Source organism: Lottia gigantea (assembly GCF_000327385.1).
Source record: "Lottia gigantea unplaced genomic scaffold LOTGIsca_43, whole genome shotgun sequence".
In the NCBI taxonomy this organism is placed as follows: domain Eukaryota; kingdom Metazoa; phylum Mollusca; class Gastropoda; family Lottiidae; genus Lottia; species Lottia gigantea.
Window position 1 is genome coordinate 361,810 of NW_008709504.1, and position 15,473 is coordinate 377,282.

The 15,473-nt window shown below is 35.3% G+C and overlaps 2 protein-coding genes across 2 annotated transcripts; one reads left to right on the forward strand and one right to left on the reverse strand.

The window, feature by feature from the left end:
- Positions 1-2,922: 2,922 nt before the first annotated feature.
- On the reverse strand, positions 2,923-8,040 carry LOTGIDRAFT_164025 (hypothetical protein; the record flags this gene model as incomplete). Its single annotated transcript, XM_009060521.1, has 5 exons — positions 2,923-3,107; positions 3,474-3,521; positions 4,092-4,199; positions 4,396-4,467; positions 4,626-8,040. 5 exons carry the CDS (start codon positions 8,038-8,040, stop codon positions 2,923-2,925), a joined length of 3,828 nt encoding a protein of 1,275 aa, XP_009058769.1.
- A 3,216-nt stretch (positions 8,041-11,256) lies between these two features.
- On the forward strand, positions 11,257-14,684 carry LOTGIDRAFT_164026 (hypothetical protein; the record flags this gene model as incomplete). Its single annotated transcript, XM_009060522.1, has 7 exons — positions 11,257-11,407; positions 11,730-11,828; positions 12,142-12,384; positions 12,772-12,877; positions 13,315-13,517; positions 13,968-14,240; positions 14,587-14,684. The coding sequence occupies 7 exons, from the start codon at positions 11,257-11,259 to the stop codon at positions 14,682-14,684; spliced, it is 1,173 nt and encodes a 390-aa protein (XP_009058770.1).
- Between the last annotated feature and the right edge of the window lie 789 nt (positions 14,685-15,473).

Consider the following 15,473-nt stretch of genomic DNA (forward strand, 5'->3'; position numbering starts at 1 on the left):
ATGATAGAGATTCCATAGTGAGTGTGTCTCAGATGACCACATTAAGGCAAACTGTATAGTATTGATTATACAAAGGGTTGATTCATACTTTAAAGGGTGTTCTAGTGGATAGGCAATTGGATAATGATTGGGAACTCTATAGTGATTGTGTCTCTGATGATCACATTAAGGCAAACTCTCTGGTATTGATCATACAAAGTGGTGATTCAAGTTTAAAGGGTGATCTAGTGCATGACAATTGGATAATGATTGGGACCTCTATAGTGATGGTGTCTTAGATGACCAAATTAAGGCAAACTGTCTAGTATTGATCATACGAAGGCTTGTTTCATACTTTAAAGGGTGGTCTAGTGCATGGGTAATTGGATAATGATTGGGAACTCTATAGTGATTGTGTCTCAGATGACCACATTAAGGCAAATTGTCTAGTATTGATCATACGAAGGGTTGATTCATACTTTAAAGGGTGGACTAGTGCATGGGCAATTGGATAATGATTGGGAACTTCTATAGTGATTGTGTCTCAGATGACCACATTAAGGCATACTGTCTGGTATTGATCATACAAAAAAGTGATCAAGCTTAAAGGGTGGTCTATTGCATGACAATTGGATAATGATTGGGAACTCTATAGTGATTGTGTCTTAGATGACCACATTAAGGCAAACTGTCTAGTATTGATTATACAAAGGGGTGATTCATACTTTAAAGGGTGGTCTAGTGCATAGGCAATTGGATAATGATTGGGAACTCTATAGTGATTGTGTCTCAGATGACCAAACTGTCTGGTATTGATCATACAAAGGGTAAATTCACGCTTAAAGGGTGGTCTAGTTCATGGGCAATTGGATAATGATGGGGATATTCATAGTGATTGTGTCTCAGATGACCAAACTGTCTGGTATTGATCATACAAAGGATAAATTCACGCTTAAAGGGTGGTCTAGTTCATGGCAATTGGATAATGATTAGGACCTCTATAGTGATTGCGTCTTATATGGCCACATTAAGGCAAATTGTCTAGTATTGGTTATACGAAGGGTTGATTCATACTTTAAAGGGTGGTCTAGTACATGGGCAATTGGATAATGATTGGGAACTCTATAGTGATTGTGTCTCAGATAACCACATTAAGGCAAACTGTCTGGTATTGATCATACAAAAGAGTTATCAAGCTTAAAGGGTGGTCTATTGCATGACAATTGGATAATGTTTGGGAACTCTATAGTGATTGTGTCTTAGATGACCACATTAAGGCAAACTGTCTGGTATTGATCATACGAAGGTTTGATTCTTACTTTAAAGGGTGGACTAGTTCATGGGCAATTGGATAATGAATGGGAACTCTATAGTGATTGTGTCTTAGATGACCATATTAAGGCAAACTGTCTAGTTATGATTATACAAAGGGGTGATTCAAGTTTAAATGGTGGTCTAGTGCATGACAATTGGATAATGATTGGGAACTCTATAGTGATTGTGTCTCAGATGACCACATTGAGGCAAACTGTCTGGTATTGATCATACAAAAAAGTGATCAAGCGTAAAGGGTGGTCTATTGCATGACAATTGGATAATGATTGGGACCTCTATAGTGATTGTGTCTTAGATGACCACATTAAGGCAAACTGTCTAGTATTGATCATACAAAGGGTTGATTCATATTTTAAAGGGTGGTCTAGTACATGGGCAATTGGATAATGATAGAGAATTCCATAGTGAGTGTGTCTCAGATGACCAAACTGTCTGGTATTGATCATACAAAGGATAAATTCACGCTTAAAGGGTGGTCTAGTTCATGGGCAATTGGATAATGATTGGGACCTCTATAGTGATTGTGTCTTAGATGACCACATTAAGGCAAATTGTCTAGTATTGATTATACGAAGGGTTGATTCATACTTACAGGGTGGTCTAGTGCATGGGCAATTGGATAATGATTGGGAACTCTATAGTGATTGTGTCTCACATGACCAAACTGTCTGGTATTGATCATACAAAGGGTAAATTCACGCTTAAATGTTGGTCTAGTTCATGGGCAATTGGATAATGATGGGGATATCCATAGTGATTGTGTCTCTTATGACCAAACTGTCTGATATTGATCATACAAAGGATAAATTCACGCTTAAAGGGTTGTCTAGTTCATGGGCAATTGGATAATGATTGGGACCTCTATAGTGATTGCGTCTTAGATGGCCACATTAAGGCAAACTGTCTAGTATTGATTATACCAAGGGTTGATTCATACTTTAAAGGGTGGTCTAGTGCATGGGCAATTGGATAATGATTGGAAACTCTATAGTGATTGTGTCTCAGATGACCAAACTAAGGCAAACTGTCTAGTATTGATTATACAAAGGCTTGATACATACTTTAAAGGGTAGATAATGATAGAGACCTCCATATTGATTGTGTTTCAGATGACCAAACTATCTGGTATTGATCATACAAAGGGGTGATTCAAGCTTTAAGGGTGGTGTAGTGCATGGGCAATTGAATAATGATGGGGACCTCTATAGTTATTGTGTCTCAGATGACCAAACTGTCTGGTATTGATCATACAAGGGGGTGGTTGAAGCTTAAAGGGTGGTCTAGTGCATGGCAATTGGATAATGATTGGGACTTCCATAGTGATTGTGTCTCAGATGACCACACTGAGGCAATCTGTCTGGTATTGATTATACAAAGGGGTGATTCAAGCTTAAATGGTGGTCTAGTGCATGACAATTGGATAATGATAGAGACTTCCATAGTGATTGTGTCTCAGATGAGCAAGCGTCCAACCCACTGAGCCAACCCGGCTCCGTTTGCATCTCAGATGACCACACTAAGGCAAACTGTCTGATATTGCAGTCGATATGTGATGTGTTTAATAAAAACATTTATTTGCAAAAACTTTTTGTTTTTGTTTTGGTTTCTTTAAAACTTTTTGTTATTTTTGATGAAAAATTTGACGTGTGTCCAAGTTCTACCGGAAAGAACACGATTCTTTCTTATGCATTCTTCACAATCAATCTTTCCAGGTAATTTAGACTGTAGGAAGAATTTTCCTAAATGCTGTGTGACTGCTTTCTTCTCTTCCTCAGACCATGCTTTTCTATTGCCTAAAATAATGAAAACATTTAATATATGATGGCCTTAAATATAATCTAAACAACATATTGCTAAAATAGCTTAATTTAATTATGCAAACGTCGTCATATACCATAATTTAGAACAAAGATATAGAATAAAAAAAGTATATGCATGTTCAGTAAGTGTTCAGCCGTGCATAATACTGCAAATATGTGTTTTGCACATTGGCAGTATTCAACAGATAGTTTATGAAGATGGATTGGCAGTCAAAAGCAACATGGGTGTCTGAAAAATAATAGTAAATCAATCTATTGTTTATGTCATCAGAAATGTTTGAATTAGGAAAATATACTTCTTTTCTGGACAAAGTACTAAAAATGATTTAAAGTACTTACTTTTATTCACTTTGGAATTCTTGAAAAGAGTAACTTTCTTCTTGTTACCTGTAATAGTTAGCTATATTAGACCCTTTACAACTGCAAATGTAGAGCCAAGGATAAACCCTATTAAAAATCAGAAAAATCGAAAAATATTTCATATGGATTATCGCCCTTGTTCTTGAAAATGCATTCAATTTTATGCTCGTAAACACTCTAGAAGGCACAATTCTTGAAGGATTTTGATGAAACTTAGTGTGAGTGTTCATAATTGTTCCTTCTAGAGTGTTTACGAGCTAAAAATTGAACGCGTTTCCAAGAACAAGGGCAATAACTCATACTAAATATTTTTCGATTTTTCTGATTTCTAATAGGGTTTATCCTTGGGTGACTTATGCCAAGTTTTGTCAAAATCCGTCAAGAATTGTGTCTTCTAGAGTGTTTACGAGCTAAAAATGAACGCGTTTTCAAGAACAAGGGCAATAACTCATACTCAATATTATTCAGTATCGCCCTAAAGAGTTCAAAAGAAGTGTATGACTCAAGGTTGAATATTTCATACTGGTGATTGTTACTCTACTGCTAAATATATCTTTCACTAGTTATAATTATTGTGACTTAAATGCTACAAGATACCTTTCTTTAATTTCTTGGTCGTGCTTGGCCCAAATTCTTCCACGTCATCAGTTTGTACACCACAGTTATCATTCACATCAGCATCAAAAGCCTCATCAACATTATTTACTGGAATCAAATTAAACATATTTAAAACTAAATATAACAAATAAAAATGAGCCAACTGAAATGAAAATAGGCACATCACATGCAAATTCAAGTTTCAAAAGTAGTCTATTAAGAACAATAGTTAGTTCCATTGCAGTTTGTAAAGTTGATGAGTGGAATACAAAATAAAATATCAGAAATGAACAAGGATGGATACCTTGTAATGTTCTTGATTGTAGAGTTTCTTCCATATCATCTACGTCATCTTCTTCATCTATTTCTAATGTCTCTACAATAGATAACACAATTCATAAATTGATCGAAGTGAAGACATAAACACGATAGGGACAATATTTTCAAGCAGGGTAAAGCAGTCGAATGTAGGTCTTGAGCAGGGTTTGCAAACATTTTCATTTAGATAACGTGTTAACAGTAAATGTACAGTACCTTCATTAGTAACAGAGATTTCATCAAGAGTTTTACCAGCAGCCTCATGCATTGTACCATTTTCTATCTCCATCAATAGTTTACTGATCTTAGCAAGCTGTATGGTTTCCTCTGACAATCTATAAAACTGTCTATGGATGCGAATATCATGGCCCATGAAATTAGCTAAACAATCCAGTTCGTTATCTTTCAAGTTCATAACTTGCGAGATAGTGGCAATATGTTTTCTTAAGGCTGTTGATGTTATCAAATTCGGGTTTTTAGTACCAGAAACTGCTGCGAATTTCCGGAGGACATCACAGCTTCTTATTGGTGTTTCTGATGAACCTGGCCTTGCAAATAGATATGCATTCTCAGCGCTTATTCCGCCTTCCTTTCGGTTTTTGATCAATAATTCAATGTTTTGTTTGTTTTCTTTGGTTAAAAGTACAGCCACCCTTCTTCCTCTTTTGCCTCTTAATTCGACTCTGTACATGAAATTGCATAATTTAAGTTCTAGTTTTGAGAGAGAATTTTTCACTTCAGATGCCATCGAGTTTTGTTTGTTGCTGATACCATCAAGAAATTGTTGTAAAAGAAGCAGCTGTGTTTCCCCTCCTCTTCGTCTATTGAAAAGGACTAACTGAGCAAGTAAGGTCTCAGCAAAGTTTCTCCATATTGTGGAATTTGCGTGAGTTTCTAATTGTCTTTTTTCCAATTCTGCCTTTTCTCTCAGATAATTATTCAGTATTTGCAGGTCTTCTGTAAGTGGTAATCTTTTTGGTTTATTGAATTTAACCTTGTCAAGCGTTTCCCTTGCCAACACAGACACTTCAATATTCCATTCAGTATTACACAAGTCCAGAAAATCTAAGGCATCTTTTTTTAATGATTTGTCTCCTGTAATGATTGCTTCCGCTTTCAAATTCTCGGCACATTTTTTAAGTGATCCACCAAGTTTAGGTACAAGAGATGGCGTTTTGAAAGACGCGCTTTCCTCACAAAATTGGGCAACTTCTTTGGTAGCTTCCAAGATATCATGAAAAAACGTTGGCTTGATAAAGTCTTTCAAGGCATATATATCTTTGTTCTTTTTCCTAACAACTAGAAGTAATCTGGCTAGTTCCCTCATCTTTTGTCTTACATATTGGAATTGTTGTTTATTTTGAGCACATTTTTTAAATAGTTTGATACCATAAGCAACAATTGTAGCATCGTTTCTAGCTGCAAGACTAATCTCATCAATAGAGAGTTTATCTAAAATCTTCTCTCTAAAGTGAAGAGTAGCATTTTTAGAAACAGGTAGTAAAGCAGCACTTGCCCTTTGATGATAGACTCTATGGGAGGGAGGGGATTTAGGATTACAAATCTTGGCATGTCTCCAAAAGTCCTGTTTTTTGAAAAAACCCAAACAATACTGGCATGGGATATAATTTGAGTGATCTCTATCAACAGTTGGTCTTCTAACTGTTATAATTTGACCATGACCATCTTCAAGAGTGGTTTTATTGTGCAAATAATTTCCACGGTTTATGATATTCTTAAATTGGACTCTTCGTTCTTTTGCATTCTTCGGGAAAGACAAGGCTCTCTGAACATCTATTTCTTTGCTGTGCATAGCTTCGAAATGCCTGGCCATTTTTGAAAATGATTTACTGCAAAACAAACAATAATTTTGTTTACTGTTGCGCTTCCCTTCACTTACGTATGTTTGAGCTACATTCAAATCCTCAACAGATGGATCTTTTGAACTAGATGTTACTGAGGTACTATCTGGTAAAGCTAATAATGATATATCAGGAACAATAGGAATGATATCAGATTCCCCGGAAGAATGTGAATTATCAACCCGGACCACTTTAGGTATAGCCTCATTGTCTTCAGTAGAGGAGGATTCCGAATCAGGATTCCAAGAATCAGATGAGGACACTACTACATCATCGAGATCAGGGAAAAGGGATTCCTCGGCATCGTGGTATCGTATTTCAGCCTTTCTCCTCAATTTGGGCTCTTGTGAAAGTCCTTTGACTACTTTAGTAAGTTGAGGTTTGTTCATAGTAAGTTGTTGAGGTTTGTTCATAGTAAGTTGTTGAGGTTGGTTCATAGTAACATGTTGATGTTGGTCCATAGTAACATGTTGCGGTTGGTGTATAGTAAGTTGTTGAGGTTGGGTCATAGTAAGTTGTTGAGGTTGGTTCATAGTAAGTTGTTGAGGTTGGTCCATAGTAAGTTGTTGAGGTTGGTTCATAGTAAGTTGTTGAGGTTTGTCCATAGTAAGTTGTTGAGGTTGGTCCATAGTAAGTTGTTGAGGTTGGTCCATAGTAAGTTGTTGAGGTTTGTCCATAGTAAGTTGTTGAGGTTGGTCCAAAGGAAGTTGTTGAGGTTTGTTCATAGTAAGTTGTTGAGGTTGGTCTATAGTAACATGTTGAGGTTGGTCCATAGTAAGTTGTTGAGGTTGGTCCATAGTAAGTTGATGAGGTTGGTCCATAGTAAGTTGATGAGGTTGGTCTATAGTAACATGCTGAGGTTGGTCCATAGTTACGTGTTGAGGTTGGTCCATAGTAACATGCTGAGTATGGTTCATTGTAACATACTGAGGTTGATCCATAGTTACATGTTGAGGTTGGTCCATAGTAAGTTGTTGAGGTTGGTCCATAGTAACATGTTGAGGTTGCTCCATAGAAAGTTGTTGAGGTTGGTCCATAGTAGGTTGTTGAGGTTGATCCATAGTGAGTTGTTGAGGTTGGTCTATAGTAACAGGTTGAGGTTGATCCATAGTAAGTTGTTGGGGTTTGTTCATAGAAAGTTGTTGAGGTTGGTCCATAGAAAGTTGTTGAGGTTGATCCATAGTTACATGTTGAGGTTGGTCCATGGTAAGTTGTTGAGGTTGGTCCATAGTAAGTTGTTGAGGTCGTCCCATAGTAAGTTGATGAGGTTGGTCCATAGTAAGTTGTTGAGGTTGGTCTCTAGTAATATGGTGAGGTTGGCCCATAGTAACAGGTTGAGGTTGATGCATAGTAAGTTGTTGAGGTTGGTCCATAGAAAGTTGTTGAGGTTGATCCATAGTTACATGTTGAGGTTGGTCCATGGTAAGTTGTTGAGGTTGGTCCATAGTAAGTTGTTGAGGTTGTCCCATAGTAAGTTGATGAGGTTGGTCCATAGTAAGTTGATGAGGTTGGTCTCTAGTAATATGCTGAGGTTGGTCCATAGTAACATGTTGAGGTTGATGCATAGTAAGTTGTTGAGGTTGGTCCATAGTAAGTTGTTGAGGTTGATCCATAGTAAGTTGTTGAGGTTGATCCATAGTAAGTTGTTGAGGTTGGTCCATAGTAAGTTGTTGAGGTTGGTCCATAGTAAGTTGTTGAGGTTGGTCCATAGTAAGTTGTTGAGGTTGGCCCATAGTAAGTTGTTGAGGTTGGTTCTTGTTCTTTTCCATTTCAACATGCATTAATGCATGATCAAAATCATACTTAAAAGCTTCCAAGGTAGCCTTTTTCTTTCTCAATTGCTCTGAAAAGTTATATCAAAGTAGGGGGGTATTACAATCAGAAACTAGGCAGAATTGTTTTGTAAGAATTTGTATACCATGTAAAATACTGTGATTTATAAATTGAACATTGGCGAAAATGAATGTATTTTGTATTTTGAAAATAACAAATTTGCAAATTTTGTTGACTTATTTGGTTATACACATTTTGAGGATCAGTACAGTATGAAATGGGTAAAAATATAACATGAAAACAGATGATGACATAGCTATAATTGTTTTGTTAGTAATTTCATACAGAATGGTTTCTTTTCATTCTGATAATTACAACATAAATTAGTAAACCCAACATAGAAATTAACAGGTTAAATAATAAAGTCGAATAAAAAAGATAACATGAAATCCAAAGATTCAAAATTCAAAGAATCGATAAGATCTGAAGGCTACCTATACTTCTACTTTTGATGTCCAAATAACTATCTTCGAGCTCAAATGGCACAATTTTGCTAGGTAGAACATGAAATCTGTGAATAAATGCACATTTGTTGAATGAAAAGAGATCATGATTACTGATATTCAATTCTTAGACTAAAGTAACTAATCTTATTCTAGCATCAGGAAATATCACCTGTTTCAATAGTATCCAATGGCAAAATTTGGATTTTGTGGCCTGGGAATATTCGGTTAGAAAGGATTGATAGCTATGTGATTGCAATGAAATACCTCATCAATTTTCTAAAATATATCAAACAATTACATAATGTTTCAAATAATTAATTTTGTAGACAGAAACAATAATTATTGTATTTCAAAGACTTACATTCCATCATCAGCTTGACAGTACACGGAAACCACATCAGGGTTACTTTCAACAACCTCCACAGGCCACATTACTTTGTTAAATAGACACCACACAAACTGCCCTATAAATAAAGATTTTCTGACAACTAAGATAATAATAATATTGAAGTAATATTTTAAGATTAAGATACTGTATTATATATAAGTGAGGTAGAGATAATGTTTATACCTTTGGCTGGCATGTTACTCTGCATAGTTTCCGTACTTATAGTACTAGTCGTAGATGTACCTACAAAAAGACACAGAATCAAATTTGATTATCAATCAATTTAATATGTGGGATACGTTTTGCATCTGAAGTTCATGAAGACAAAAGATTGACCAAGACAACTACAAGACAACTATTGCAGCACTGAAATTTGCCAAATAGAACTGGTTCAATCTCTATTTGTTTCGTAAATAATAACATAACAAAGTATTCAGAAATTGATAAATTACAATATTTACCTTGGTTTTCTACAAAAGAATCTGTTCTGTTTTCTTTGATAGGTCGTTTCTTAATCATTTTCTTCTTAACCATCTGTAACAGATTTATAAGGCATGAAATAGAAAGTAGGCTCAAACACCATCGTTATTCTAGCTAAACTTTATGTGGGTGTATGATAATCATGTCGAAAGATATAAGAACAAACAAAAAAAGACTTCCTACAATGATTTTTTTGGCTGTATTTTAAATCTTATTCCCAGCCCATGATTAACAAAAAAGGTATAAGAATAATTTACCATCGACTGAAGATTACCCTTCAAAGACATTACAGTTTACAGTTACAGTTTATAAATTTACGTATGAATCTAGTTAACCTTGGACTTGAATTTAAATATCTCATTCATTATTCAAAGAACTAAAAAAATATTCCAGAATACACCCCAAATTGGTCCTCAAAACAAAACTAAGTGAGTGGCAGTAGAATAAGAAAAGAAACCATACCTTTGCTGCAGTAGTCACTTGTCTTGTTAGCAATTACTTACAAACAAAAACTATGAAATATATCAAAAATATGAAACATACAATGAAGTCAAATACACTGTTTACCATTAAAATTAATGAAAAGTAAAACAATCCACAAAAGGCATGAAGAACTTTGAAAATTAAGGTTATTGCCAAATAGAATGTGACGCATGCTGCTTCAAAGGAATCCATTTTGTCCTGATAATGTTGGGTAAATAAATTTGTGTGAACCTTTTCTGTAGAATGGAATCCATTTTGTCCTGATAATGTTAGGTTAATAAATTTGTGTAAACCTTTCCTGTAGTCTGTTACTAATAGTAGTAAATGGCATAGAATCATCTCTAATAATCCATGAAATGATCAAATAAATAGTTTTTTTCATAGGAAACATCATGACACTGACAATTTTAGCTTTGTTAACTTGAAAATAAATATTTCTAATTCTTACCATTAACCTCTAATATTTGGTGTCCAATGTAAAAATAATCCTGTCCACCTCGTGTAAATAATTTTTAGAACACGTGATGTAAAAATTATTCCCAATAAAATTAAGATTAGGAGTATAACACAAATTGAAAGCAGAGTAATAATTGCAATTGAACTATTTTCCATTGCCATTTTACAAATGGTGCTGAAATTGTGTGTTCTCTTCAGTTTTACCACTTCTGTCAGGACCTATGATGCATGGCTTTTGATTGGCCAAACAACTCTATTTATGTTAGAGTTCATCTGATTGGACGTATGTGACACACACATATAATTGTGTGAAAAGGTAGATAGTAAAATGTGCTTAATTGTGTATAAAATATGTGTTTTGACACACTTGTGGGGACATGTGTAAAATTGAAACAAATCTATTTTTTCATAACTTTCTGGGACATTGTCAACTTAGAATTGTGGGGACGTGAGTGCATGTCCCGACAATTCAAAATGTCCCCACAGTGTTGGTGTGCTGTCAACTTTAGGTACTGACAATGTACCAAATACAAACACACACACCCTCACTCGATCGCCCCTTCTCGAACTCTGAGCCACTGGGCAAGCTATGGGCCTGGTGCCACTGTCATCGAGATATTGTTATCCTTGTTATATTTCATTAATATACGTACATAAATACTCTTACTACAGACCGAAATATAGATTAAAATTGTCATACTTCATTGTAGTTACTCCCCTTGAACTGTATTTGCCTTACCTGTTTTTTTTTAGAGCGACTAGATTTTATCCAGGAACCGACTGATACCTATGTACTTAGCCAGGTAGATGAGGTTCCACTACATTGCGAGGCCAGTTCACCGAAAGGGAACATCACCTACAAATGGACGAAAATACAAAGTGATGGGACTGTTAAAATAATGACAGAAACCAGCGAAATTGAGATAAGAAATGGGTCCCTGGTGTTTAAGGCTCCCAGTGTGAAAAACGACTATAACGGAAGATACCAATGTGAAGTGAAGAACGAAGAAGGGATACTACTGAGTCGAGTGGCCAGATTGACTTATGCAGGTATATCATTTTTAGTAAAGGCTATGGACTTATTTGAAGGCTGTTGGGTGTCGTCTATTCCTTTTCCCAATTATAGCATTGTCCTCTCGGACTTTGTTTTAGGACATTACTCGAAACAATGTGAATAGAGAGGGGTCGATTGTTAAAGAGTGTGTAAACCTATCGCCCTTCCACGGGGTTACCAGCATCAGGCGATTGGTTCTGATATGAATTAACAGACTTCGAATTCCGTCCACCAGTTCTTCAATTTGACTTTTACAAAATTTTAATTTTGCTTTAATTAAGCTTTTGTTGTTTTAATCTAACCTAACTGTCATTTCAGATTTTAACCCGGTCATTTCACCCAATCAGGTGCCAATAATTGCTGTCGAGTATACCTGGGTGGTTATTAACTGTCCCTTGAAAGAGTTTTCATATCCAGGTAAGTACTTCAAATTCTATAGTTTGGTAAATTTTTGATAAAACACAACGAGCTCAAAAGGTTCTCTTAGATCTTACCGATCATAAATATTAAATAGATTCCTAAGAAAACGGGCCTATTTGCTATATTTCAATCATCCGTAGTTCCGGTAATTCCAGAAAAATTCCAGACTATAACATCCAATAGCGTGTTATGGCGTTAAATTTTGGGCCATGCCCAAATGGCCACCCCACCTCCCAAAATTAAATGAGTCAATCATTAACATTAAGCCGAACTCACCGGACAGGATTAGAACCCTTTTTTCGTCTTTCAGATATCAGCTATACATGGATGAAAAAAACGATACAAAACTTTGAATTTGTGGATCCCAACTCAATGGACACGTTCGTTTCTTTAGATGGATATTTATATATTAGCGAAGTTAACATGGTGCACGCTGGAAATTACTCGTGTAATATCATGTTTAGAACAATAGAAGGAAATGGGATCTATTTAGGGGACGCCAATTCCAGCGCCGAGATGAGTAAAGAAAGGCCCCTGAAAGTCAACAGAGAAGGTTGGTGTATTAATTGTCAAAATGATATGAAATGAACGCGAGTTCTACGTTTGTCCGTCATGCTCTTATGAATTCGTAGAGCATGGTTTAAAGTTTTCATTTTTTTGAGAATTTTCTTCTAACGAAAAACTTGCTGTCCAGTAGGAGAGGTTTCTACTAGCATTTTAAAGTCTTGAATATCTATCAGTAGCTTCCTTAAGTGGCATTTAGTAATTGGGTAATAAATAACTGAACACGATTTTATTATTTGCTTGATAAAGACGAAAGTTCCTTCGTTATTTATTAAAGTAATTGTTATGCATAAAATTGAGACCAGTTATCTATCAGTAGCTGTGACAGACAGTTGTGGAACAGATTTGGCATGGCATATCATTTTTTCTTTTTCAGAGGTGGATGAAATACCGTTTGATATAGTACAGGGCTTTCCTAAAGTTTTTCCAATACAACCAAAACTGAAACAAACTGTAGATTTTGAATGTGTAGCTCACGGAAGGTACTGATTTTACCTCTCATCAAGTCACCCAATGTATTCCAATAGACCAGGATTAGTGAGAACCCAATTTGTTATACTTGTTATATCATGACCACGAGGTTTGGCCTAGTAGCAGGTGGTAGAAAGGATGATGTATTTGATAGTCGTTCTTTTCAGCAGTGCAAGCTTTAAGTTAGGCTACATACCACAAAGTATTTTCTATCATTCACTAAATTTATCTCCCTTTAATTATCATTCGTATAAACTCTTCGGCAAATGTAACCTCTACATTTGACTGTAATCCAGAAAGCACTATTTTCTCCTTATCTTACCCTCAATGAACACTGCATGGCTTTTTCAATCTTTTATTAGCACAATCAGGCCTCAGGTGCAAAAATGTAGAAAGTAAAACTCTTCTCCATTTCCGTGTGATTAAAAAATATTCCAATGAATTTCAGGCTACCAATAGAATACTCGTGGAAACATAATGATGAAGATATAGACGTGAATAACACCCAGTTTAAAGACAGAGTTCAGTTCTCTGATGGTAATCGCAGGATGAAGATCTCACACCTGAGACTGATGGATGAGGGGAACTATACCTGTATAGCTACCAGTGGGGTTAATGAAACCTCTAAATACATGACTCTAGAGGTGAAAGGTAGGGTGCTCTTAACTAGTCTGATATACTGGTGCTGTGCTGATCTTTTGTTAATGTTGCACAGCAGTTATGGGTGAGACGCCAGACAGGGTATGCTTACTCTTGTAGACACCTGATACCACTTTTCCTTATGAAATACTTACTCACTTATGATCGATATACTTCCTCATGTGAAAAGTTCATTAGCTGCTACCAATGTTTCGCCAATATGTTGTTTTGGATTTTTAATCCTCAAAAAATGAGTGGCTTGTGGCTTACCGCGCAAAAACATTATGTCGAGGTTTGAACACAACCAGGAGGTAGGTATAACCAAAGTTGTTATACCTGTAAAACCAAACATTGGCAGTCTTATGGGCTATGGTATTAACTGGTAGACAGAATCCTCGAGAACCTAAGTTGTTATCCTTGTCAAATGTCATTCCTAGACAATATATTTGCTTTTTATTCCAGGTGTACCAGTGTTTTCAGTGAAACCATCAGATCATACAGGCTACACCAATTCATTTGTAAAACTCAACTGTTTGGTGTATGATCCAGCCAGCCCTACCACACACTGGTTAAAGAACGGAAAACCATTAAAAAACATCTCCGATCAGATCTATGTTGGTTCTGAAAGCTTGATATTGTTTTCTCCAACAATCGGCAGGGATGAGGGAATTTATCAATGTTCCGCTACCAATATATTCGGAACTGTTTATTCATCTGCAGCAGTCATTGTTAAAGGTTTGTTTAGTTTTGTTCTCATTCTTTTGAGAATTCTTTCATGATTTAAGTGTTCAGTGAGTCCCAAAAACGATTTGAACTCTAGCTTTGAGTTCAGTGTTCCAGTCATCTGATTGGTTAATACAGCTAGATTTAAAATTAATTTATGTAATTAACCAATCAGATTCTTTATATTAAATTTGATATTGTTTTTGTCATAAAGGTTTTGGTTATTCTAAAGAAAATGTTTTTTTTCTTAGTGTAAATTTTCAGTAAGATTACTAACTTTGTTGCTTCTAAAGCCAAGACATAGTTTGTATCTCGTATATTCTTCATAAACCTCAAAATTATTTCTTTTCTTTTTCAGAACCAAATCCTACCAGTGGTTCACAATTTTTACATTCCAGAAACATTTTATTACCAATAGTACTTTTACTTGTGTTATTATATTTACAATGGTCTTGAATATAAAACTGTATCAAAACTGGAACTCAGTTGTAACTGAAGGTATAGGATGTTGTAACTGAAGGTATAGGATGTTGTAACTGAAGGTATAGGATGTTGTAACTGAATAGGATGTTGTAACTGAAGGTATAGGATGTTGTAACTGAAGATGCCTAGATAAGATGAGAATTTCAAGTGCCTTTGCCGAAATCTTTGTATATAAAGCTTATTAAAGCAGAATCCAGGGTGACTTAGTGACTGGTAAAATTTACAAACAACTGGATTTTTATTGTGCTACAACTTGTTGCATCTGTGAAAATTTGATTAACACTGAATATAGTTTTACCGTAAATTTTTTCGCATTAGCCTTTTTGCATTAGCCGATAAAATTAATTTTAATTTTTGGCCCGAAACTTTTGACTGTATTCGCAAGCATACACAACTAATGATAGCAATGGTGTTAGGGTCCCCTCAGATATGCAAATAACTGATTTGTTTTATATTCTAGCAAAGATATGTGTGAACCTCTGAATCAGAATAATAATATCTTTACTAAAATATAAAATATAATTTAATTTTTAATGTACTTATGCCATTTTTGTTATATTTGATTTATTAAACTTTTATTTTTCTAAAGATATTTCTCATTTAAATCATCTGGCTTATTCAATACCCCCATTTCCCCATCAAACTGTCTTATCTTACCGGTATATATGAAAGACCCTTGACAGTGGTCAATAAGCTAGAAAGATTTTAACGAGTTGGAAATTGTTGTTTCTTGATAACGTCTTTGTTTTTGTAAAAATGTAT